This window comes from Peromyscus californicus, unplaced genomic scaffold (genome assembly GCF_007827085.1).
Source record: "Peromyscus californicus insignis strain IS unplaced genomic scaffold, ASM782708v3 Scaffold_7__1_contigs__length_154581171, whole genome shotgun sequence".
Lineage (NCBI taxonomy): Eukaryota > Metazoa > Chordata > Mammalia > Rodentia > Cricetidae > Peromyscus > Peromyscus californicus.
The window spans coordinates 11,732,571-11,756,779 of NW_026294595.1; the positions used below are offsets into that span (position 1 = coordinate 11,732,571).

Consider the following 24,209-nt stretch of genomic DNA (forward strand, 5'->3'; position numbering starts at 1 on the left):
CATCCCCTGGGGCCCTGCCCTACTAGAGCCCCAAGACCAAATGAGACACATGGACGGCTTGGGCACCAGGTGGCCATGGCCTGACATAGCTATATCCAGACCCAGTGAGGCACCTCATGGAGCTAAGAGCCAAGAGATGCCAACACTGGAGCCAGGGAACTGCAGAGATCAGTTCTTCATCTACCCTCTCTGCCCGTGGCAGCCAGAGCTAGCAAGGGGATAGAGAAGCTACGATAAAAATAACAGGGCCAGGCCAGGGGAGGTAGCTGGGTGGGTGGGCCTGCTTCATACCAGCAGCACCTCAAGCCTTCTGCCTGCTTCTGGAAAGCAAGGTGAGGAGTGGGAAGCAGGACAACAGACTGTCCATGAACAGGAACCCCAGCTCTTCTACACACATAGGCGCTGTGGGAGCGTGCACATGTACACACACACACACACACACACACACAGTCTGGGGCAAAGGGGCTTAGATAGGATCAGCCTAGAAAAACCAGCCAGATTGTCTGGAGCAGAGGCTTAAGAGGCTCAGGCCAGTCCCAACAGGCTACCTGGTCAGGCAGTGGTCTCCAGCATACCTAGCACCAGGAAGGGTGCACAGGAGATGGCATGATTTAAGGCACAGGCTGTGGGAACTTAAGTGGCACATAGGTGCCGTTAGCCCTGTGGTTCTAGGAAGGAGTCCCAGGTGTGCCACTGTGAGGTAGCACACCAAAGCTATTCGAGGGGAGATAAAACCCAAACTGAGAAACTCAGACCTGTTTCAGGAAAGGTTGAAGGAATCCCAAAGAGCAGGCTCTCCAGATGCACAGCTGTATATACACCAGAGACAGAAATCCCGGTAGAAACACACCAAAACCCTCAAGGAAGTAGAAGCAGAGCAGAGCTCTATCCAACAGGTATTCACAGCCTTGGGAAGAAGAGGCTGAACAAGGACCCCAGGGTACCACAGCAGGATGAGGGCCCTACTAGGCCCACAGAAAAGGAAGTCAAGCCTTGCGGATAGCCAACATCCACAAAGCCACTGAAAGCCAGAGCCCAGGCACAGGCTGCCACCAGGGGCCTCTGGGGCACCCAAGAATCAGCATCCCTGGGCCAGGATGTGCTTTCCTGTAGGCCCAGAGACACTAAGCCTAATGGCCTGGGTAGAGGAACCTATGAGACCTCAGGGATCCCTGGAAGACGGGCCTAAGCCTGAGAAAGCAGGTACCCCAGAGTTCCACAATCGTGGGGACAGGATCCAGTGGGAGATGAAGACCAACTGTAAGAAATTTCAATTGACAGAGCTACAGAGGCCAGTTGGGTCAGACAGGGTGAGTCTTAGCCCACTCACCACCAGCATGATGATGCTCTGAGGCTTGCTCTGCGGTCCACTTTCATAAAGAAAAGTCAAAATGACAGCTCTGACCCACAGGTTCACAGCCAACAGATCAAGTTCCCACTTGCTGTCCCATCTCCCCCAAAGCTCAGCCCAGCACTCACCTGGGGGCTACCAGTCCCGAAGCCCAGGGTGGGTGTGGTGGGTACCGACATGGAGTGCGGGCCCATAGGGGAGCTGATGACAGAGAAGGGTGGACCCATGCCATTGATGGGAGAGCTCAGGGTGCTGATAGGTGAGTGCAGCTGCCCAGGGGAGCCCAGTGGAGAGCCAATTCCTGGACCCAGGGACGGGTGCAGCGAGGGTGCAGCCATGGAGCCTCGACCCGTTGGAGAGCTGAGGGATGAAGAGTTCACCTGGGTGGAGAAGTCTGCAAGACAAGAATTGGCAAGGAGGAGGGTCAGAGCAGTCTCTAGGACCTGACAACTGCCTACTCCCACTCGCTCAAGCCACAGGCAACCCCTTGTGCTCAAGGTCAAGCCAGGGTGTCAGGACTTCTCTGCCATACTGCAAGAGCTAGACCATCTTTGGAGGCCCCCAGTAGGTACCATTGTTATCTTACACTCTCTGGGGTTCTCACAGCTACCTATGCAGAACCAGGCCCAGCACTGCAAGCTCTGACGTCTGTGACCCTACCCTCTAGGCCATATGACCTGGACTTGTGGGTACCACAGCAGGACAGCCCAGACTCCAGAGGAAGGGAAGGCACTAGCACTTCCCATGTGGGTGAGGAGCTTCCAGGTGGCCTTGTGGAGGGTCTGGGGGTATGCCAAGCATGAGACTGGCAACCCACAGAGCAGGGCTGGGTCTGGGACCTCCCACATGCCAACCTTTCATGCAGGGTTTCAAACATGAGAAAAATCTTAATCAGGCCTCCCCCACTCTAGAGGCTGGGGAGGTTCCCAGGTGTCCAATCTATTGCCCACAGACTTGGCAGGCCATGAAGAAGGCAGTGAGGAGCCTGCACAGGGCAGAGATGCATGCCATGTTGGGAGCTGCCTGCCCCTCCAAGGCGGATGCTCTGAGAAAGCCCCCCACACCCTCCCTTCCCTCCCTTCCCTCCCTCCCTCCTCTCCTCTCATTTGTAGAACAGTCCCGACCTTCCCTGCCACCTCACTGCCACGGCACTTGCTTCTCTAATAAGTCAAGAAGAACTGCGGACATGTGAAGTGAGTGACTAGCACATCCCAGGTAGGGGATACAGGCTGGTTGCACTCCTCGGCACCCTGGAAAGACCTCGCCATTCTGAACCTCACTCATCCTGGCCATGTCTTGGCATGTGAGCTAAGCAGACACTGGAGGATACCAGTCTTAAGACAACACTGGCACTCTGGATATGACTCTTAGACCAGACTTGACTCTGGCCAAAGCCCATGCTCCCATTCTGAACCTGATGACTAGCACAGTAAGGGTGATCCCAGTAGCTGTACCAATGCCAATTCCAAGCCAGGAGTGGTACAGAGGCCTTGCCAGCAGGACCAGCCCTTCAGAGAGAAGTCTAACCTATATCCATCCCAAAGACTCCAGGGACTTCTTCCCTGCTTCCCCTCAAGAGGAGGATGCAGTAAGAAGGCCCCACTGTGACCAGGTCCACTATGGGGAGGCAATCTGGCTACCATGACTACCCCAACTGACAAAAGGGACCAATTCCATCAGCAAATGACCAGCCAGAAACTCTTGTCATTCACAAAACTGGGAACAAACCAGCTCGTTGAACTAAAAAAAAAAAAAGCAAATTTAAGAAATCCAGAACTAGCTGTGTAGGGTGGTAATATGTCTTTAATCCCAGCACTAGGGAGGCATAGGCAGGAAGACCTCTGTGAGTTCGAGACAAGCCTGATCTACAAAGTGAGACCCTGTCTCAAAAACAAAAGGCTACAGAGATGGCTCAGTGTTAAGAGCACTTGCTGCTCTTCTAGAGAACAAGGGTTTGGTTCCCAGCACCCACATGGTGGCTTGCAACTGTCTGTAACTCCAGTTCCAGGGAATCTGATGCCTTCTACTGGCCTCCATGGGGACTGCATGATAGTACACACTTACACACACACAGGTAAAACACCCAGAACACAAAAAGTAAAAATAAAGGAAAAAACCTAATCCCAGAACCAGGAGGCAGTAGCATCTACTGACAAGATGGGAACTATGGACCGGCTCTATAGACCATTCAACTCCGTATGGAATGGGGAGGAGCTCCACGAGGAAGGGAGGCAGCCAAGCAGGAGAATGTGTCTAAAAGGAACAAATACAAAATCTAATTGCTTACACGAGCCTGGAATGCCTTTGTTCCTTTGACGTCAATTGAATCCTTGTGACCCTGTCAGAAAAGCCACCACCTCCTACCTATGACAGAAGAAGAACCTAAAAAGGTTCGTGGATAAGAACTGCCCAAAGGTAAACGTACTACAATCTGCAGCTGCCCCTAGGCCAGGCCACCATGACCATTTCCACACGCTGGGATACCTGGAGGCCACTGGGCTGGCCCATCACAGCCCGGCCTCTCCTCCCCTCCTCCAGATGAGGAAAGCAGGGCCAGCTCTCCCCTTCCCTGCCTGTTTTGTCTTCTGAGGTCCCTGGACTGTGAGACCTGCATACCACCAGGCTAAGCTCTCATTGGACCCCCTTTTAGCCCATTTGAGAGCTCCATCTTGCTGACTTTGAGCACAGCTACTTTCTGCAGACATCCCAGAGAAGACTGGATAATGCTGTGGGTACCCAGGGGGAGCTGGGCTGGACTAGGGAAGGCCCGCTTTTCCTGGCCTTTGAGAACAAGATGAGTGCATGACCAGAAGAGAAATCCCTCAGACTCCTCAAGGCTCTTTGCACCCCCTGTTCATGGGGAGGCCTTGGGCAACAGGTGTGATGAGGTCTGGGGCAGCTTGTCACACTACCCTGAGGGTGGCTCTTATGAGCCAGTTGTCCCCAGACACCAGGAAAAACTGGCCATGTTCACATGAGAGTGTTTCTGCCCAGGGGAGCCAAGGAGTGATCCTCGCAGCCACAGGGAACAGCTGGGGTGGGAGGCTCAGGCTACAACCAGAACCAGGTCTCTGTAAAATGCCATAGCCTGAGCTGCTCCTCTGGCTGTGGGTTTTGTTATGGGAGCAGCAGGAGAAAGCTTCAGCAGGAAGGCGAGAATGAAGGAAGGAGGGAGAGGGAGGCAGGCTGTAAGGCTGCCGGGCATCGGCTGTACCCCGAAGCTCCTCTGGCCCTTCAAGGTACCACCCATACCTGGCTCATGTTGGACACTGCCAAGGAGGCGAGCCACACCAATGGAGGAGAAAACCGGCCAAGGTGGCATATGGATAGACTTCAGGAAGAAGAGGAGACAAGTGCGAGCAAGAGCCAAGTCTCCAGTCTGGGAATGTGGCTGTCCCTGTGTGAAGGTTCCCTTAGGCACCCCTCCCCCCGCCCTTCCCCAGCCTGCAGGCTGATGGTCCCTGGCCACGAGTCCTGTCCTATAGTTGCTCCAAGCAGACCGTAAGTCCCTAGAGCTCCAGTGTGGAGGGGGCCGCCACCAGAGCAATGCCTACCTTGGCAGGTCCCCACTGCCCCAGGCCCCCACCCCAGGGCTTCCTGTTTACAAAGAATGTCCACTGTAGACACCTTCCCGGAGCCTGGGTGACAATGGACTGGGTGTGTTTTCTGGATCCTTCTGGAGGGAGAAACTTTCTAACCAGGAAGAGAATGAGCAAGAAACGCCCGCTCATCCTTGTATGTGTGCAAGCCATGTGCACATATGCCATGTATGTGTATATATGTTCGTGTGTGCTATGTGCGTGCTCTGCCTTGTCTGACACTTAGCGGTCACCACCCCGTTTAGCCATGGCCCCCATAAGGCACAATTCCGACAGCCTCCCTTTGGACTTGCAGGGATATTAGCACGGGTCAACTCCACTGCTTAGGAAAATCTCCACACCCCTCCAGCACCAAGGCTTGTGAGATGGGGTCTAGGGCTACAATATGTCCACTTCAGACCTGGGGATTACAGTACTTTCTGCCCATGAAGTCACAGAGAAGCCTTAGGAACATGACTGAGAGGAAGCTGAATCACAGAACCCCAAAACCTCAGATTCTGAGGCGCAAGGATCCCATACATAATCCCACATCCCAAGATACCTCTGCAGGACTACTACCAACACAGCCAGGGACCCTGGGGAAGGAGTGTAGCCAGGGGGCCCACATGTGCCTCAAGGACAGACAGAGTAGACAGGCTATCTTTGCAGGGAGGCTGCCCATCATCTCACACACATCCCGGGCAGCTGGCACTGCAATCCAGGAAGGGGCTGGGAAGAGGGAGCACAGAGCACTCCCCTGGTACACAACTGACCACAGTGTGAATGCTGGGAGGTTAAACAGCAAACCAACACAGAGCAGAGATGGACTATCCCCAGCCCAGAACCCAGGGCAGTTCCCTAGACCTCAGAATACTGAATGCCTGGCAACAGCTCTGGTGACTCCAAGACGCCGGGCACTAGTGAGGTCATATGCAAACTTTGAGGAGTACCACTCCCACCAGAGTTTCTATACCATACAGTGTCTGCAGGGTGCCTGCCAGCAGCAGGACCCCACAGCAGGAAGCCCAGGGAACCCCTCACCAACTCCCTTCCAGCCCCTGATTGGCAGGCAGGGTGCAGGAAATGCCAGCTCACTGCAGCTGGGGTGGGGTGAGCCCTACAGCCCCCCCCCAAGGTAGCCAGGGAACCCCAGCTCCTGGAGAGGGGAACTCAATCATCCACAGCCCTTTGGCACAGCAGGATCTAAGCAGGCCATGCGTCTGGGTAAACAGAAGTGGACCATGTGGTTGCTCCATCTAGAGCCGGGAAGGGAGGGCAGATGGGTCCAAAGGAGAGCATATGGGAAATGCATACTCTGGGGCCACCAAGGAGGGGCCTGAGGAGGATAGCCAGCATGCAGCCAACGTGCAGCCACACAGTGAACTAGCACCAGGACGGCTGTCACGTTCTAAGCACAGTGCCCTTGTCTCCGCCTGGGGACACCCCCCCGGAACTGAAACTTTGCAGTGGGTAGCTCATGGGTCCTCAGAGCTTCCTGGGCTGCCCACCTCCAGCCTCCACCTTCCGGAAGTACTACTTCCCTTGAAGCCCTGAGAGGAAGAAGTGGTGGCCCTGGAGGACAGCAATGGGAATGTGGCAGGGACCATGGCGCCAGGGTTTGAGGCAGGCCAAGGGTGGTCAGAGCAGGAGGGAGAAGGAAGGCAGCCACAGGCCCCAAAGGGTGGGAGGGGGCGGCTTCAGGCACTGGTAGGACAGGAAGATAAATGTCCCACTGGCCAATGCTAACCATGGTGAGAAAGGGCCCACACTTGAGGCCACAGGGACCCCTCAGTATTGTTGAATCTCAGTTCCTTTCTCTGTAAAATGGCTTGAGGCTTCTGTGCCAGCCCAGAGAGAATCCAGCAGCCCTGTTTATCCAGCTCAACTACAAGCCTGACTCCCACTCCCTGAGGAAGGACTCCTCGGTGGTCACCTCCAGCTGTGAGTTTGGCTCATTCACTATCTCCTCTCAGAGCACCAGCTTATTGAACTAGGGTCCTGTTCTGGGGTCACCCTGCCCTTCTCTCAAAAACCCCAGCCAATATCTCAGCCTCCTATGAGGAAGGCCCAGGCCGGCTAGACCCTCCTGGGTGGTCAGAAAAAGTGAGACTGATTACACCCATACTCCGCGATCCCAGAGGACCAGCATAGACAGGTCAAAACAGGGGCCTCTCAAGTAGAGAGCTCAACTGGTCAGGAGTGACCCAGTAGTTTTCAGAGACCTAGACCAAGAATGTCTGTCAGCCCACAGGGGCCAGAATGCAGCAGATCCCTGTTCTGAGGCCGCAATGGCCCTGGCCCACCAAACCCTGAGAGAAGCAGCCGCGAGGGGCGAACAAAGGCACAGTGAACCAGGCACGTGTCTCCTTCACCCCTACCACCCATGGGTAACCACAGGAAGTAACCATGGGCTGCAAACCCAGGGCACCATCTGGGCTTTATCCCTACATGTCCCAGAGAGAAGGGTTGACCAGTCCAAAGCTAACTTCCTGACCCTGCCCCATCTAACCTTCCTTAGCCCATTAGAGATGCCCTAGAGGCCCAGAGGGAGGGCTAGCCATGATCCCAAGAGACGAATATTTGTCCCTGCAGCTAAGCGCCAGGCCACGAGCAAAGAGGTAAGGATGGAGTGGGGAGGAGGGACACAGAAGGCTGTGCTCAGAAAGAGATGGACGATTCTCTGAGAGCCTGGAGTATACAGGCCTATAATCAGCTCAGGAGAACCAGACCAGTTTGCGGTATTGGATACATTACTCCTGTGAGCTCCACTCCAACCTCTAAGTTCACCTGACCCAGAGGGCCTCCGAGACTCTGGGCGTCAAAACCAACCTCTATGGTCACTAGCCATAAAAGTATCTTGTCTTAGGAGTTGTCACACACTGAGCTCTCCCTCCTTGACCTCACCTTCCACCACCGCCTACCCTCCTTGCCCAGGAGGCCTTGATGGTGGAGACTGCAGCTTCCCCAATGAACTAGCTCAGAACGCGGGGTAGTAAGGAGGTATGAAGAGAAGGTGAAGGCCTGGGGTATTATTCAAGGCCTCTGTCCCTAAGGGAGGCATGTGGAGAAGATTGGCTGTACAGTCTGTCATCAGGAATAGACACAAAGGCAAAGACAGGATCTACAAGCCAGATCTACAGAGCACTCAACAAGAGCCTCTAAAAGGACTTCAAGGAAGGGTTGTCCCCTCCCTTGACCTTCTCTGAACTTCAATCAGGTATATCAACCCAAGATCCCACTGTCCTGACCAAACTCTTAATCCCTAGGGTACAGTATACCACTGCAATGATCTTCACAGAGATGGGATCACCAAGGCCTAAAGGGTGTAAGCATGGGAAACAATATCCACTAAAGCTCAAGGAGGATGGCTGTGAAGGCCTCAAGATGCACCAATGATTGCCACCTCAGTATCATCACCATCATCAAAATTACCATCACCACCATCATTACTATCAGTTCATCAGCATTAATATAATCAACATCACCACCACCACCACCATCAACATCAATATTGCAATCACCATAACCAATGTCGGCATCAAACATCATCACCTTCAACATCAACATTGTCATCACCATCATCACCGCCACCATCACAATCAACATCAACATCACCAACAGTATCATCACCATCAATATCACAATCACCACCATCATTAACAACATCGCTACCATCACCACCACCACCACCACCATCATCATCACCATTATCAACACCAACACCACCATCATCACCATCAACTGCCATCATCATCATCATCAATATTATCATCATCATCATCATCACCATTACCACCAACACTTCCATCATCATCATCACCATCAACACCAAATAATCATCATCACCATCACCACCACCACCAATATGATCATCACTACACCATCAGCATCATTATCATCACTATCACCTGACGGGACATCTTGCTTTACACCTTGCTCTATTCCATTGTACAGATGTAGGTTAGAGCCCAAAGGGGCTGATGAATTCTGCAAGTGGCAAAGATAATGGTACTTTGGGTTCTCTTGACCATACCCAGCAAGTTTGGGGCTGGCCAGGGACGGGCACAGGAGGAATAGGAAATAGTACCTAGACTAACAGCTACTTCCCATACAGCCCTGGGTGGCACTATGGTTGGACCTGGTGGTGACAGTAAGGGAAGTGGGAAGCACAGCCAGAAAGACAAGGTGGTAAGGAGGAGCCACCCCTCCAATGTCCAGCCTGTGACTGTGCCAGGCAGCATTCAATTAAGTGTTGAGAAGTGAAGATACCAGTATACTCAGGCATGAGGGCCAAGGTGTTGACAGGAGGTTACCCTCCATGCCAACTCTTCCTGAAGCCCACAGCCACAGGGCTGTTGCACAAGGCTTCCCACCTCTGGCCCGATTCGTGCCAATCAGTATTATCACCCTCTGGGCCAACGATGGTGGTCACTGTCTAGGATGCCCAGTTGCTGAGATGCACATCACCCAGGGAAGTCCTGCCCAAACCACCAGGTCTGTCTCCATTCCCAAACTCTTCATGACTTAGAGATGTGCTCGTCCACCCTCCATGGAGTAGTGGGGAGGTGAAAGGAGGGTACACTGAGACCAGGTAGCTGGATGAGTATGGCTGGACTCCCTCCAGCCTCTGGCTGCATGACACTTTCCCTTCGCCTGAGTACAACTAGGGGGCAGCAGAGAGAAGACTCCTAGCTGCTCAAGCCTCAGGCTCATCAGGTACTAACTAGTGCCTGCTGCAGACACCTCCTGCCCGAGCATTGTACACAGACAGCCCCAATTTCTGGCTCCTTTGCTGTTACCTCCTCTTGTGAGTCCAAGGTGGCTCAGTTGAGGACAAGATAGTTTCTCTGGAAAAGCTAAATGAGCACTTGTAGAGGTGGTCTCTAGCGAGGGCCTTCAGGTGGGCTTGTCCTTAGAGGCCTGGGATGAGCTGCTACAGGGCCCTGGCATTAGCTATGGGTGAAGAGTACCATCCCAGGGTGCTTTGTCTGGCACCAGGCTCCTGCCCTTGGTACTGTCCTCTCACCTACTGAGGAGAGAAGAAGCCTTAATGGACGCTCGTCCCCGGAATGTAGGCCACATAACTATCATCACACAGGGTAACTATAGAATGTCCTGAGTCCATTAGCCAGGACCAGGACCCCAGACTGGAACTTGAGACAGCTCTGAGACACCTAATTGTACCGAAAAGTACCCTTCTTCCTCTACTCCAGAGATGGCTGTGGGGCAATATGGCCTGATTGCCCCAGCAAGTGCTCAAAGTCAGGAGAACACAGAAACAGGTAACATGCAGCTCCAGGGCCCCAGACAATCCTGTGAATTGGCTTCCAACCCCTAACAAGGGACCCATGAATGGCCAGCCCATCCCTGAGCACAGCGGGCAGTCTATCCCAGCCTGCTGCCCAAGAGCCAGGCCAAACCTCCTGTCCTGCAGCCCGAGAGGTGCTGCCGGGGGCAGGAACAGGCAAAGGGTGGGAGTCAAACCCACTCATGCCAGGCTGCTTCAGTGAGAGAAAAGCCACAGAAGGGTGTGACGAGAGGGACAGGGCCCCTGAGGAGCTGGCGGCAGAGGCTGACAGCTGTGTGATGCCCTCCCCACCCTGTAGTACCCAAGAAACTGATAACAGAAGTCTCTTCACATTCACACAGGGCAGGTGACTGTCAACACCTTAGAAACAGACTGCAGAGTGATGGAGACACATGTGGTGACAGTCACAGGCAGCTTGGGTCCCCATCCGGCAGCCTCTCTAAGCTGGCAGGGTGCCATGTGGGTTAGTGGAAACATCACGCCAGGAAGAACCTGCTGCCCTGTCCTGTGGCAAGGCCTCAGCTCTGGGAGGACAGGGGCTTCCCAAGCCCAGAGCAGGAGCTGCCAGCCAGACTGCGTTCAGTTTCCTGACAACTCAGCCCCACAGAAACTACCCTCAGCTTAGGCCCTGAAATCCCAATCGTGACGTCCTGGGCTGGGGAGGTAGGGGGGTGTCATGCCAACCTGGGAGCCTGGAAGAATGCTTACCTCTCAAAGACCAGGCAGGGCCTTCTTTCTGGACACTGAAGCCCCCCCTCCAGGCTGTCCCCTTGAACTGTTTGTTTGTCTGTCTACCCCCAATATTCTGTGGTGCCTGCCCAGACTTTAGAAAAGGGTAGGTGGGAGGAGAGGAGGGAGACTTCAAGAAAAACCCCAACCGCCCCACAGTAGCGGGGGCGAGGGGGCCCTGAGGCTGCAGACTCTCGAAGGCAGTTTCTATTTAACAGGAAGAGAAATGATTGTTTCAATTTGAGCCATGTCGCCCCTGGTGGCTCAGAGGTCCCATCACCCACCTGCCCGCAGCTCTGTCGTGGAACCCACGGAACCCCAGCTGGGCTTCCTGTCCTCCCCCACAGTCCTCATCTTCATTTACATTCCTGACTGGTTTCAAATCACACTTGGAGGGGACCTGGTCCATACCCACCCAGGTCCCACCCACCTACCATGAAGTGAAGTGGGCTCCATGGGACAGGGACACTGGGGACTCTGGAATGGTCAGGGCAGAGGAGATACTCCCAGGCAAAGAGTGCCTCTCTGGGGGCATCCCCAAATCCTCACACGCCCATTGAGCATCACTATTTTCCAGACATAACTATGATGTAGTGTAGTGGGCGGCTGTCCAATGCCACATGATAGACAAACAGGGCTGAGCCTGGAGGGTGGCGCATCTGTTGGGCACAGGGTCGGAAGTCAAGCTCCCCAAAGCCTCTCCAGAGGCCCCAGCCCACATCGGCACATGCATCCTCCCCTCAGCAGGGGCTCACCCATGCCCTTGTGACTCCTCAGCACACCACACCAGCACATTTATCTTCCCCTTGACAGGGGCTTGCCCATGCCCTCGTGACTGACCAGAGCATACAATGCAAGTACCCAACAAATACAGGGGCCTGGCTGCTGGAGTCTCTGTCAACGGGACAGGATTTCATCTGTGAGACAGGGTGGGAATAGAATTTCCCACTCACCACCCACAGACCTCCCTGCCTCTGACTCCACATTGGACAGAGCCTGCACTATAGCTCATGGAAACCAACAGAGACCCCCTTACCATGTTCATCCACAGGATGACAGGGCTGCCTCAATGGGAGATATGCCACTCACAGCCTGGGGCCCCAGGCTAAGCCCCAGAAACCTCCCTAGCTGCTGAGATCCCATGTCTGGGGCCTATAATGCCCATAAGGTTGAACCCTATCAAGAATGTTAATGTTAACACAGTGGCTCTCTACGCACAGGCTATATGGTCAAACTGTCTATACTTTCTCCTCAGCCCCCAGCAAGTGGGAGAGATTGGTGTCTAGGTGACAACAGGCAAGTGGGGGGACAGGATCTCCCACCCAGTCATCACTCACAAACTCCCTAAAGCTGAGAAAAGAGACCCTCACTAGCCTCGTATCCCAACCTTGCCAACTGGCACCTATCAGGGCTGCAGTGGCTCAAGAACGGATAAGAGACAAGCAGTGGGCTGGAGAGATGGCTCAGTGGTTAAGAGCACTGGCTGCTCTTCCAGAGGACCTGGGTTCAATTCCCAGCAACCACATGGTGGCTCAAAATTGTCTGTAACTCCAGTTCCAGGGGTTCCCACACCCTCAGACATATATTCAGGCAAAATACCAATGCACATAAAATAAAAATTAATAAATTCTTGAGAGAGAGAGGAGAGAGAGGGAGAGAGAGAGAGAGAGAGAGAGAGAGAGAGAGAGAGAGAGAGAGAGAGAGAGGAGAGAGAGAGAGAGCATTGTGTGCTGTAGCCCATGCCCCAGAACCTGAGAGGGGTGGGTGTGCAGTCAGCCACCAGCATAGAAGGGCCTCAGGGACAGGGGATGGAATGAATGACAGGCCGCAGGACAGCCACTCAGCACTCTGAGGACTAAAACCTCCATCCAGGTGGCACCTAGGATAGCTTTCTATCCCTTCTGTACAGGTGAGAGCCAGTGATGGCCACACGGCAGATCCAGCCCTAGCTAGGCTAAGCCCGGATCAGCATACCTTATCCACTACCACCTCTCCACTAGTTAACTAGAGAGGATGGCAATGGTCTACTCTGCTGCCACCAGAGCTACCCACGATGCTCCACAAACCCCAACACCAAAACCTTGGCCCCTCTGAGAAAGGGGGACTGACCCTGCCTAACCCCCTTCCTGGTCTGCTCCCCAAGGGACCCTCAGGGCGACTGAGGCTGGAGCCAGTGTCAGGGGAGGGGCACCGGAAGAAATGGCATTTCTACCACAAAGCATGGATACCATGCAGTAAGAATACCGGTGGCGCACGCCTTTAATCCCAGCACTTGGGAGGCAGAGCCAGGCGGATCTCTTTGAGTTTGAGGCCTGGACTACCAAGTGAGTTCCAGGAAAGGTGCAAAGCTACACAGAGAAACCCTGTCTCAAAAAACCGAAGAAAAAAAAAAAAGAATACCCAGAGGGAAAGGGAGGGGAGCAGGCTGGACCATGCACAATAGGCCCAGGGTACCAACATGGCACTCTCAAGGACGGGACAGGCCAAGACACCTGCGTGACCAAGTATCTTCTGAGGGCTGAGCTCGATGTGGAAAACCCAGTTTTATGAAATGGGGAGGGAGGCCACAGTTACAGCCTAGGAGCCAAAAGAGGCACCATCAGGCCCCACTTGGGCAGAATAGGGAACACCATTTTAGCACCTGGCAAGAAGGGAAAGGGTCCTGGAAACTGCCTTCTAAAGCTTCAAGGCCACTCATCCCCCAAGCCCACATGTGGGAAGATCACAGCCCACCCACCCCAGGAAGCCCTCGGCATCACTTGAATGTGACAGAGGACAATCAAGTGTCATCTCACTAGGCCAGGGGTGACATGCCCAAGCCCCTCCCCTACCCAGAAGCAGGAGAACAACATGAGTAAGTCAAGAATGCCAGACACACTGAGAGACTAAGAGGCCCTGGCTCAGAGCCTATTGACCCCCCTGCACACACAATGTTAACGCGCCACACTGGTCACCTTCCTAGAAGACAACTGACAAGAGGTAAGAACAAGCCAGAAACACACACAGGGCTGGAGAGAAAGCCTAGCAGTTAAAGTGCTCGCTGTTCTGTAGAGGACCAGGGTTCGGTTCCCAGCATCCACATCAGGGTGGCTCACAATTACCTGTAACTTTAGCTCCAGGGGATCCCATGCCTTCTTCCGGCCTCTGTGGGCACCTGCATGCATGTGGAAACCCACATTTGGTTCCCAGCACCCACACGGCATACATAGCCAGCTACAAATCCAGTTCCAGAGGATCCGATGCCCTCTTCGGGCCTCTGCAGGCACTGGGCATGCACGTGGAATACTTACATACTTTAGGGCGAACACTCATACACATAAAATTAAAAGAGAGCTTTAAAAAGAAAGGCAGCAGGAAGTGAGGAAGACTGAAACTCAGATGTCCAGCAGGCCAGCTCGGTTGACACAGGAATCCAAGGGGTCTGGGCTGTCTCTGCATGTAGCCCACACCATGTTCCTGGGCTGTCTCAACTACACATTACAAACCACAAAGGAGACTGCAAAAGCCCAGAAAGACAACATGGTCCAGTGAACACTGACTGAGCCTCCTACTGGCATTGGAAAAGTGACTTCACCTCCCTGAGCCTCAGTTTCCCCTCAAATGTGGGCAGAAGAGTGAGTCCGCAGGATATCTGAAGACCTGTGAACACCACATGCAGTCCGGGCACACTACACAAAGGGTGTCATTGCTACTGGAAAGAGGAAAGACCAAAGCCAGTCAGCCTGCCACCGAGACGGCAACTCTGGAGACTTACGATAGCCCCACTCCCGCTACCTCAAGTGGCAGCCACGGGCAGCCAGGACAGAGATCCAGGCTAGCTAGGGCTGAGGCCAATCACACATCACAGCATCAGGCAGGCCAGAGCTCCGCCGCCCATCAAGGGTATCTCAACGCCAGGCCCAGGAAGAGAGGGCCAGTCCTCCACATTCCTCCAGCAAGACAAACCTCCCACTGTTCTCCTGTCCTCAGTATTCTCACCTGTAAAATGGGAAGGAGGCAGACGCAGGAGAGAGAGGTCCCGCCTACAGCCTCAAGATAAGGAAAGCAACACCCCTGACTTATCGAGAGTCCAAAGCCTGTGCCTTTTGTCTAAAATTCCTGGGGAAGAGATCTTCTGTTCCCAATACCCAGGTGAGGCCCAGCTATGTGGGGCATGGTACTCTTGGGGCAAGCCTCATTTTGCTCATTGTGGGCTGAGCTGAGCAGCCTGGATGGGCCCAGTCATGATGGACTGGCATAACCAGACATCACTCAGGTATATGCCATGAAAAGGTTTGTACCCAGCCCCCTGAACCCAGACAGACTCCCTTCCCCTGTCGTCCCCAGGCCCTCTCCCTGGGCACAACTCCTACACCCTGCAACAAGATCCTCTATACCACACCAAACCCTACCCTCACCTGCCAGCCACCTGTGGTCCCCTGCCCGCCAGGCCAGGCCCCCTCCTGAGAGAGAGGCAAGAAGGCGCAGCCTCATGGTGAGGGCAGGTGACAGGTCCCACCATGGTGGTGGCCCCATCGGTCCCCGGCCAGGTGGCTCGGGATCCCACAGCCTCAGGCGATGCAGCTTGGTCAGTGAGCAGGAGCCTAGGAGGAAAAGGCAGCAAGCAGCGAGTGCCTCTGGAGGCAGCTGGGCTCTCAGGAACAAGTGGGGCTGGCACTGGCCCTGTAGCCCAGTTCCCCTTTCCCAGGGCCCGCCCTGCCCTCCACCCTCAGCCAGACACCTGTGACCACAGGCAGCTCCCAATGGCCGAAACCAAGGGCTTCTTGGAAGAACACTGGGAACCAGCCTCATTTCCTCAATCTAAAACAGACAGTGCATGCTGCAAACAGACCCCCACCTGACCAGGGCCCAGTTGCTCTGACCTGAGTTCAAATCCACCTCCACATCCAGCCAGGTGCCTGACTTGCAGCAGATCAGGTTACCTGGCTGGGCCTGCTCCCCATCTGCATGCTGGTGAGACAACAGAAGCCAGAGCCAGCTGGCACTCAAGTATGTTCCATGATCTGACAGTATGCCTATCCTCATCCTAGCCTGGGCCCTGGGGGAGAAACACCTGCACCTTGCCCATACCCTCACGTTACACTATGCCTCCATTCCCCAGCATGCAGCACACTCAATAGCAAGCCAGGCTTTCAAGTCCTGGGAAAGTCCTACAGAGCAGATGCAAGGCTAGGCCCAGAGGCCGGGAACCACCAGTGCTGGGAACTGGTAGGAGAACGCAGCAGGACCAACAGCTGGGGAGACCAGGCCAGAGCAGCCATGCCTGTGGAAGTGCCATGAGGGTGCAGCCTCTGCTGGTGGGGGAAGGAGGTACTTCAAGAAGCATGTCAGCAAAGAGGCTTCTGCACTCCCAACGGCCTCCTACCTACACAAGGGCTCAGCCTTCAGGGTACAGGGCGCCTTCTGTGTCTTTCCAGTCAAGGGCCAAACTCAGGCCCAGTGATGGGAGCTGGGCATGGGGACACAGCACAGTCTTCCACCCTGCCATCCCCTAAGGCTTTGTCACACTGGGCAGTCCTGCTCAAGCAGTGGGGTCTGCAACACAGAGTCCAGCTGCCAGGGGCAGCTCTGAGTGGCTAGCACTTGCAGCTGGCACACACACCATGTCCACCACAGCAGCACTGGGAACAGACAGACTACTAGGATGTCAGCAAGGCCAGGGGGGCACTGGAAGTCTTCCGTGGCACACACCGGTTCACACAGCCAACTGAAAAATCTTCTGTTGGGGTTTAGGGGTGGAGGAGGGGCTGGCTAGCCTGAGCATGTGGAAACCCCCAGTGGCCACAACCACCTGGGACACTGGGATGCAAGAGGGTTCCCTTCTTCTTGGTCTGATGACCAGAGGCAAGTCCTGCCCTCCCTCATCACTCAATACCCCCAAATGGCCACTAAGCTAATACCATCTGAGAACCTCACCTGCTACAGGGTTACAGCAGCTCTCCCCCTCCTGGCCTCACCACATAAAGGCCCACACTCTGGAATGCACTGAACTGCTTGCATGGCCCCCCTCCCCGGCCCGCTCCATCCTGCACTGCAAGTGACTCCCATCCCAGGTCCCTGACCTATGTTCCCTGACCCAGCTACCTGGATCAGGAACCCAGGGGCTGTACTTTGCAAGAGAGGATTCCTGAGATCTTAGCTCTAAGTCAGAGAAAACACAGCATATTTTTGTGCTTTTATTTGGCTTGGGTTTTGTGTTATTTTCATAATGACACAACACCCCAGACAGACAGACCCAGGCTACTGTCCTTCTGTATGCTAGCCAGACCCCTGTTAATTTGGTTCAAGACAGGATTACATCTAGATCAGCCACAGCCAACAGACCAAGCAGTCCTGTCTGGAGGGACTACCATAGCCAGCCTTTCTGACCCTTATCCTACCCAAGAGGCAAGCCATGCCACCTTGGCTGTGCCTACTGGACATTTATGAACCTCTGGATCCTCCTGCCTTGGGTCTGGCAGGTAAAAAAGACCTGTACTCCTAAGACAGAGTAGGGATGAGGTGGGGAGGCCCTTTACAGGGTCATCCTGGCCATCTGTGCCCACCAAACTTCAGGAAACTGAGCTGGTCTTGCCATCTTAGCAGCCATGGATGGCAACACTGAGTGTCACCCTTTCCACCAAGGCTCAACCTCGGCCCCGGAGCAAGTGGGGCCCAGAACTGCAGGGCTGCCTCTCAAAGCTCAACAGACTTGCCTCCAGCCTCAGTATGGTTCCACGCTAAGCTCTGAACACATCCCATCCACACTCTACACGACAACCCCACCCCATTGTCTTCCGCACTGTCAGAACTCATTGAGAACACCATGAACATACCGAGCAAGCCAGATGACTAGCCCCAGGCCCCTGTTCACCCACTGAGGGTGCTCATGGGAGGCGCAGGCATTTGCATGGCCCACCAGAGTGTGTCAACGGCTGGAGAAGGAATAGCTACTAAGTTATGTTCCCACCTCTATGATGCGCACGGCCATGTCTGCGTAGATCATACATGGCCTGAGATCTAACCAGAGTCCACATCTATGGCATAGCGGGGGGGGGGGGGGGGGGGGGGACCCGGCCCAGATCAGCCCAGCCCTACTACGCCTCTCAGCTGGGGTCTTATCTGTCAGGTGCTGCCTAGGCCAAGCCAAGTCAAAGGTCCTTTGACACTTGGCAGTATGGCATTGGAACAGATCTGTGAGTATTGCTGGCCACTCTGGGCAGGCAGAACAGCAGGACCAGTTCTTTGGTGGTCAGTCCTTCCTAATACAATGACATCAACATCACATAGGTGGCCTGGGGTCAGCCATGGTGGTGTTCACACCAACATGTAACACAAATTGCTAAACGGTCTTATTAATAAAAACCCAGAGCCAGATATTGGGGTGAAAATTGAGAGATCAGAGGAATAGAACAAGCCAAGCCAACCTCACCTCGCCCACTCCTCTGCTGATCCTGTTTCCACGAATCCTCAGACTGAAAGCCTCTGAGTCCTCGAGGGTCTCAGTTCAACTGCTTAAAAAGCCTCTAGTTCCGGGCGGTGGTGGCGCACGCCTTTAATCCCAGCACTCGGGAGGCAGAGGCAGGCGGATCTTTGTGAGTTCGAGGCCAGCCTGGTCTACAGAGCGAGATCCAGGAAAGGCCCAAAGCTACGCAGAGAAACCCTGTCTCAAAAAACAAAAAACAGCCGGGCGGTGGTGGCGCACGCCTTTAATCCCAGCACTCGGGAGGCAGAGCCAGGCGGATCTCTGTGAGTTCGAGGCCAGCCTGGGCTACCAAGTGAGTTCCAGGAGAGGCGCAAAGCTACACAGAGAAACCCTGTCTCGAAAAACCAAAAAAAAAAAAAAACAAAAAAAAACAAAAAACAGCCGGGCAGTGGTGGCGCATGCCTTTAATCCCAGCACTTGGGAGGCAGAGCCAGGAGGATCTCTGTGAGTTCGAGGCCAGCCTGGGCTACCAAGTGAGTTCCAGGAAAAGGCGCAAAGCTACACAGAGAAACCCTGTCTCGAAAAAAACCAAAACAAAAAAAAAAAAAAAAAAAAAAAAAAAAAACCAAAACAAAAAACAAAAAAAAGAAAGAAAGAAAGAAAGCAAGCCTCTAGTTCCTGGTCCTCATGCCTTGTATGCCTTTCTGCTTCCTGCCATCACTTCCTGGGATTAAGGGCGTGTGTCCTTCCCAAGCAAAGACAAGAGATCTCAATCCTGGGATTAAAGGTGTGTGCCACCACTACCTGGCTCTGTTTCCAATGTGGCCTTGAACTCACAGAGATCCAAACAGATCTCTGACTCCTGAGTGATAGGATTAAGGGTGTGTGCCACCACTATCTGGCCTCTATGTATAATCTAGTGGCTGGCTCTGTCCTCTGATCCCCAGATAAGTTTTATTTGTTAGAGCACAAATAAAATGTCACCACACTAACAGAACTACAAAATGCCAAGATCAGCCAGCCCCCATTGTCACCCAAGTAGGCTGCTGTACATTGACTAGAATAACACATTCATCACTAGGGGGTCAGCATGCAACCTAAAGGCCCCACCTCTCACCCCTCAAACAGACCCACGGTTCCAGTGGAGCACAGGGGTCCACTTGACCTCACTCCTGCCTCTCAGCTTCCTTTCAGTCCAATAAATCCAAGACGACACTGAAGCTCACCCCTGGGCGCTGGACCTCCCAGGACCCAGTTCTTGGCCCCTGAGAGGCCTTGTGAGAGACTTCACTGCCCTCCCCAGGCTTCATCCCTCTTAGTCTGGACACAGGCAGCCAAAGCCTGGGCCTCGGCAGTAGCCTCTGTGCCCAGTCAGAGTAAACAACCCCACACAGACCTCAGCTTCCTTCCTACCAAAGGCAGCCAGGCTGAGCACAAGTGGGCAGACTGGGAGGAGGGACCAAAGACAGACCTAGCTCCTGTAGGCTAAATTTAGCCCTAATGATGTGGTCACTAAGACTAGGTCCCTCTTCCTCCTCCTGACATACTGTCAGGCCCCTCCGCACAGAGACCAAAGGCCAACAAAAGCCAGCTAGCCTGGGTCTCAGGGCAGAAAGGAGAGAAGAGGACCTTGGAAGCACCCGCTAAGTACCGCATCTGACATCAGACAATTTCCTGGCTCCCTGGGTAGATTCACCCCGACCTGAGTAGTGTCTACCTAAGGGAGGAGATAGATTCAATGTCCCTGTGGGCCCCACATACAGAAGGTCCCATGACCATCAGCCATCAGGGCCCATTCTGGTCCTGCCTGGTTGACCCTGCATGGCCATTCTCTCTGAGTCTTTCCAAAAAAGATACCTCCTCTAAGAAGCCCTCCCTGTTCCTCTTGGAAAACCCAGCTGGCCTCTAGCCTGAAGACCATTTGGCAAACTGGGCCCAGTCATCAGTGAGTGGCCATGGTCTGGCCTTGTGGACACTGTCCCAAAGGAGGCCCCTTACTTCCTATGACCACTCTAGCGCTGCCCAACCACACAGCCCTGACCTCGTCCCAGGCAGGGCCCCTCCAGGCTCCATCAGGTAACTATCGGCAAGCCTTGGCCTGTCGGCCTCAGCCTCTCACTGCAGCCAGCCCTGCCACCCCCAACTCCAGGATCTAAATGACTCACCCAGCATCACTGCAGGCGGCCATGGAACACTCACCTGCCCAGGCTTGCTGCTGGCAGGCAGCAGCAGTGCCAAAGACAGGCTTGGTCCATTGAGAGGCAAGACAGGCCATGGGAACCAGGATGGCCTGAACTCCGCCAGGCCAGCCACTCACACAGCCAAGGAAGGGAAAGGGTTCCTGAAGGTCATGCTGGGGGGGTGGTGGTGAGGGGGACAGTGAGGGGGGCAGAGACAGGGACACAAGACATGACAGCACATACAGACCAACAGAGCTGTAGTCCTCACCCTGAAACTGAACAGTCCAAGAGAGCCCCGGGCCTTTTTGTCCCCAAGGGACACAGCCCCTGAGGTCAGATGGAGGCTACTCTGCATGCCTGTGGGCCTAGGGAAACTTCCAACCTAGATCAAGGGGGATGCTGGCCCTCCCCCTGTCAAAGTCCTGCAGGTTCTGAGCCTGGGGAAGCTCATATTGACTGCCACACCAGGGCAAAGCTGGCCTACAGTCTAGCACAGGCCACAGGCAGGGAGGGCCCAGCCAGAGTTCCACTTCTGACAAGCCAGGACCTGGTGTCTTTCCATTGAGAAACCAGGGTGTCCTGTACATATTCCAGGAATGAGGGAGGCTAGGGACATAGCCGTAAGGCCCCGGAGCTGCCAGAAACTGGAAATACCATCTGTAACCCAGAACCACAGACACTGGCTCAGAGCAGCTCACTGTCAAGTGGAGGCTGCTCCCAGCTCAGGTCCCAGACACAGACCCTATGGTCGGCAGAGTGAAACAGGCCTTCGTACAGTACTCCAGGAGCACCTCAGCCCTGGCCCGAGTACCCATCGGGCAGCCTGCTTCCCCTCACATCTGTCATTGCTCACAGCCCCATTTTACCCTCCAATACCATGCTTAAGGCAACTGTACTCTTGCCCAGGGCCATGGTCAGGTACAGCTAAGGGGGCAGGCTCAGGTTTCTACTCTCTGGGAGTCCCAGGGACATGGGACAGACTCCCGAGATGTGGGAGTCACTCTCATCCAGTGCCTATGAAAGGGGGGCAGGTGGGCTCTGAAGGAGAAATAAAAGGAAAAGAGTCAGAAGGAACACAACCAGGCAAAGACCAAGAAGGCCCACGGTGGACAACTTGACATCAGTCCGGCTGTGCAGAGGTGTGGCCAGGGTGGACTGAGGAATCTGGATGAGAGCCACAGAACTAAGCCAGCAGGCAGGTGACCGGCTGAGTTGCCTCTGCTAAGCAGTGGACAGACACAGAAAAGACAGACGAGGGACTCTGTCCTCACCTAAAGACAAAGCAGGGCCTCGCTATGGTCAGGGCGTGGACAGAGCAGGGCAATATGATTTGAGGAAACCAAGCAAAGTCACAGCCAGGATCCCTCCAGGCAGATGGCCGCAGCCAGGCTGGAGGGGCTCTGGAGGCCGGTGTAAGAAGGCAGCTTGGAGCTTAAGGCTTATGGAAGCCTCCTTATCAAACACCACATGGAGTCAACACCTCCTCTCCACCCGCAGCCATCTATTGGACTTATTGGTCTACCATCTGAGGACCAACTAGAATGTGAAGGGCTGCTTCCTTGGCTCTTGTTCCAAGACTGTCCCATAGGGACAGAGCCCTGCTTCTTGGATATGGGGGCCAAAGCCTATGCTCTTAGCCACACTGGAGTTTAGCTTTCATAAGTTAGCAAGCATTCATGTACCCTAAAAGCCATGGAGCCACAGGGCCAGGCCACTTCTCCCTGCTCCACTTCTGAACACAGGAAGTGTGGGTGGAGGGTCCTGGAGCAGGGCCCTGCACATATCACACCACAACACCACAGTTGTCTGGGCTTCCAGATACTGGTCTCAGGGAACAGGATGTGTCACTCTCCCTGAGATGACAGTACTCATCCCCAAACAAGTCCCCAGTGCTCCCTGGGATGGCCAGGCACCCCAGGCGCTCAGGGCCTCACAAACTCTCCTCCCTGGCCTGGCCCTGAACCAGGTTGTCAGCTTCCTGCTGGGCTTGCTTCTAATCCCATCAATGTCACTAAAAGCCTGCTCACCGCCCTCAGCCCCGCCCTGGCCCGTGCAGCCACTCCCTCAGGAGGATAGCGACCTGCAGAGGCCTAGCCTGTACCAACGCCAAGCTGCACACCAGGGCTTCAGTCTATCTGGGTGGCCAGTGCCACCTCTAGCTCAACTCAACCTGGCACCAGACCCTTCTCCCATACGGGAAGGCTCTCAGCTGGAGAGTATGTCAAAGTAGGGCACATCTGTGAAACACTCTGACACTTGACTAGACAGCCTCTGCCTTGCTCCATCTGGGAGGGCAGGGCAGGCTCCTGGGTGGAAGGGAGGTCTAACCAGTGACAACACAGAGGGCAAAGACGGAGACTCAGACATGGAGAGAGTTTCTGGGCTCCCCTCACTCTCAATCCAACAGTGGGTTGCCCAGGTCACAAAGGCCTGGTGTTCAGCTTTCAGTGCCTGAGCTCTCTTGGCCCTAGTACTAGGACTAGTGGCACCCACTGTGTAAGGTTCACCAGTGGACACAAGAACACCCTGGCAAAGGGGTGTGATCTGCTACCTCCAGGGAAAGCAACACCAAGCACATTCCAGCAATCACAACCCAGAATCATGTATTCAGAGAGTGGTCATCATGGCGTGGGTCCTGACAGCCCGTGGCCAGCAGCAGCTGGAAGGACAATTTAACTGGGCATATTCTTACAAGAAACATGAACAAGAGTGAAATCCAACCAAACAGATGCAGCTTGAAGGGGAGCAGTGGCTTCCGGTTACAAGAGGACTGAAAACACACTGCAGGGCAGAAGAATTCTGCCGGTGCTGTGGGGAAGGGGCTACTGCGGGAGCCGACGGAGGACCTCTAGCAGCCTCGCAGGGGAAAGTTTCATCAAGCTATCTGGGAAAGGTGTGAGCATCTCACAGTAACCCGGTGGTTCCTCCCATCAGGCTCCTTCTGAGCACAAATCAGCCCCCAGGTTTGCTCAACACCTCGGCAGCCCCTCCACAATCTCTTCACCCAGCACATATCAAAATCTCAAACCCCAGCCAGGACTCACCCTCAGGTCCCACCTCTTGCTCTACAGGATTCAACCATGCAGCAGACACATGCTGCCCTGGTATCACCTACTCCCTATCAGGAAGGATGACAAGACTATCATCACCTTCCACCCGAGGGATAGGGTGGTGGGATGTGAGGAAGGCACCCAGCTTAGCTGGTTCAACACAACCACCCTCAGTACTGCCCCGAGTTCCCTGAAGCAGAGGGTAAGGACTCGGGAAGTCAAATCTCACCCTGGTTGCCTATCTCTGAGGCAGGGAGGCTGGAGCTCTGTCCCCCTTGAGGTCTCAACACCTAAGTCTCCAGAGGTTGAGCGGAGTCTCTGTGCCCCAGTGGCAGCCCTGAGGCCAGCCTGGGTAGGAGTCAGTCATAACAGTGGAGAGCATGCCTGCACAGAGGGCATGGAGCCAGGACAGAAGAGGGCTGGATGACACACTACCCAGACCTCCTTCTGGCCTGCCCACTTGGCCAGCTGCCCAGGGAAGGAAATGCTTCTACCTCACTGGATGCTTCCTTCCCCAGACCCTGTGTTCACCTGGGCCACACAAGACTAGTTTTTCAGAGCCTAGACTCCTCACTGGACTCAGCTACAAGGGGCCAGGAGAGAACCCC

At 54.5% G+C, this 24,209-nt stretch overlaps 1 protein-coding gene across 2 annotated transcripts in view; it reads right to left on the reverse strand.

Moving 5' to 3' along the window:
• The window catches only part of Rxra (retinoid X receptor alpha), a 195,246-nt gene that overhangs the window by 24,692 nt on the left and 146,345 nt on the right, over positions 1-24,209 (reverse strand). For both annotated transcript variants that reach the window (XM_052723429.1, XM_052723428.1), the window contains exon 2: positions 1,480-1,745. In XM_052723429.1, the coding sequence (XP_052579389.1) occupies positions 1,480-1,689 (210 nt within the window). In that variant the 5' untranslated portion in view covers positions 1,690-1,745. The remainder of the gene's footprint in view (positions 1-1,479; positions 1,746-24,209) is intronic.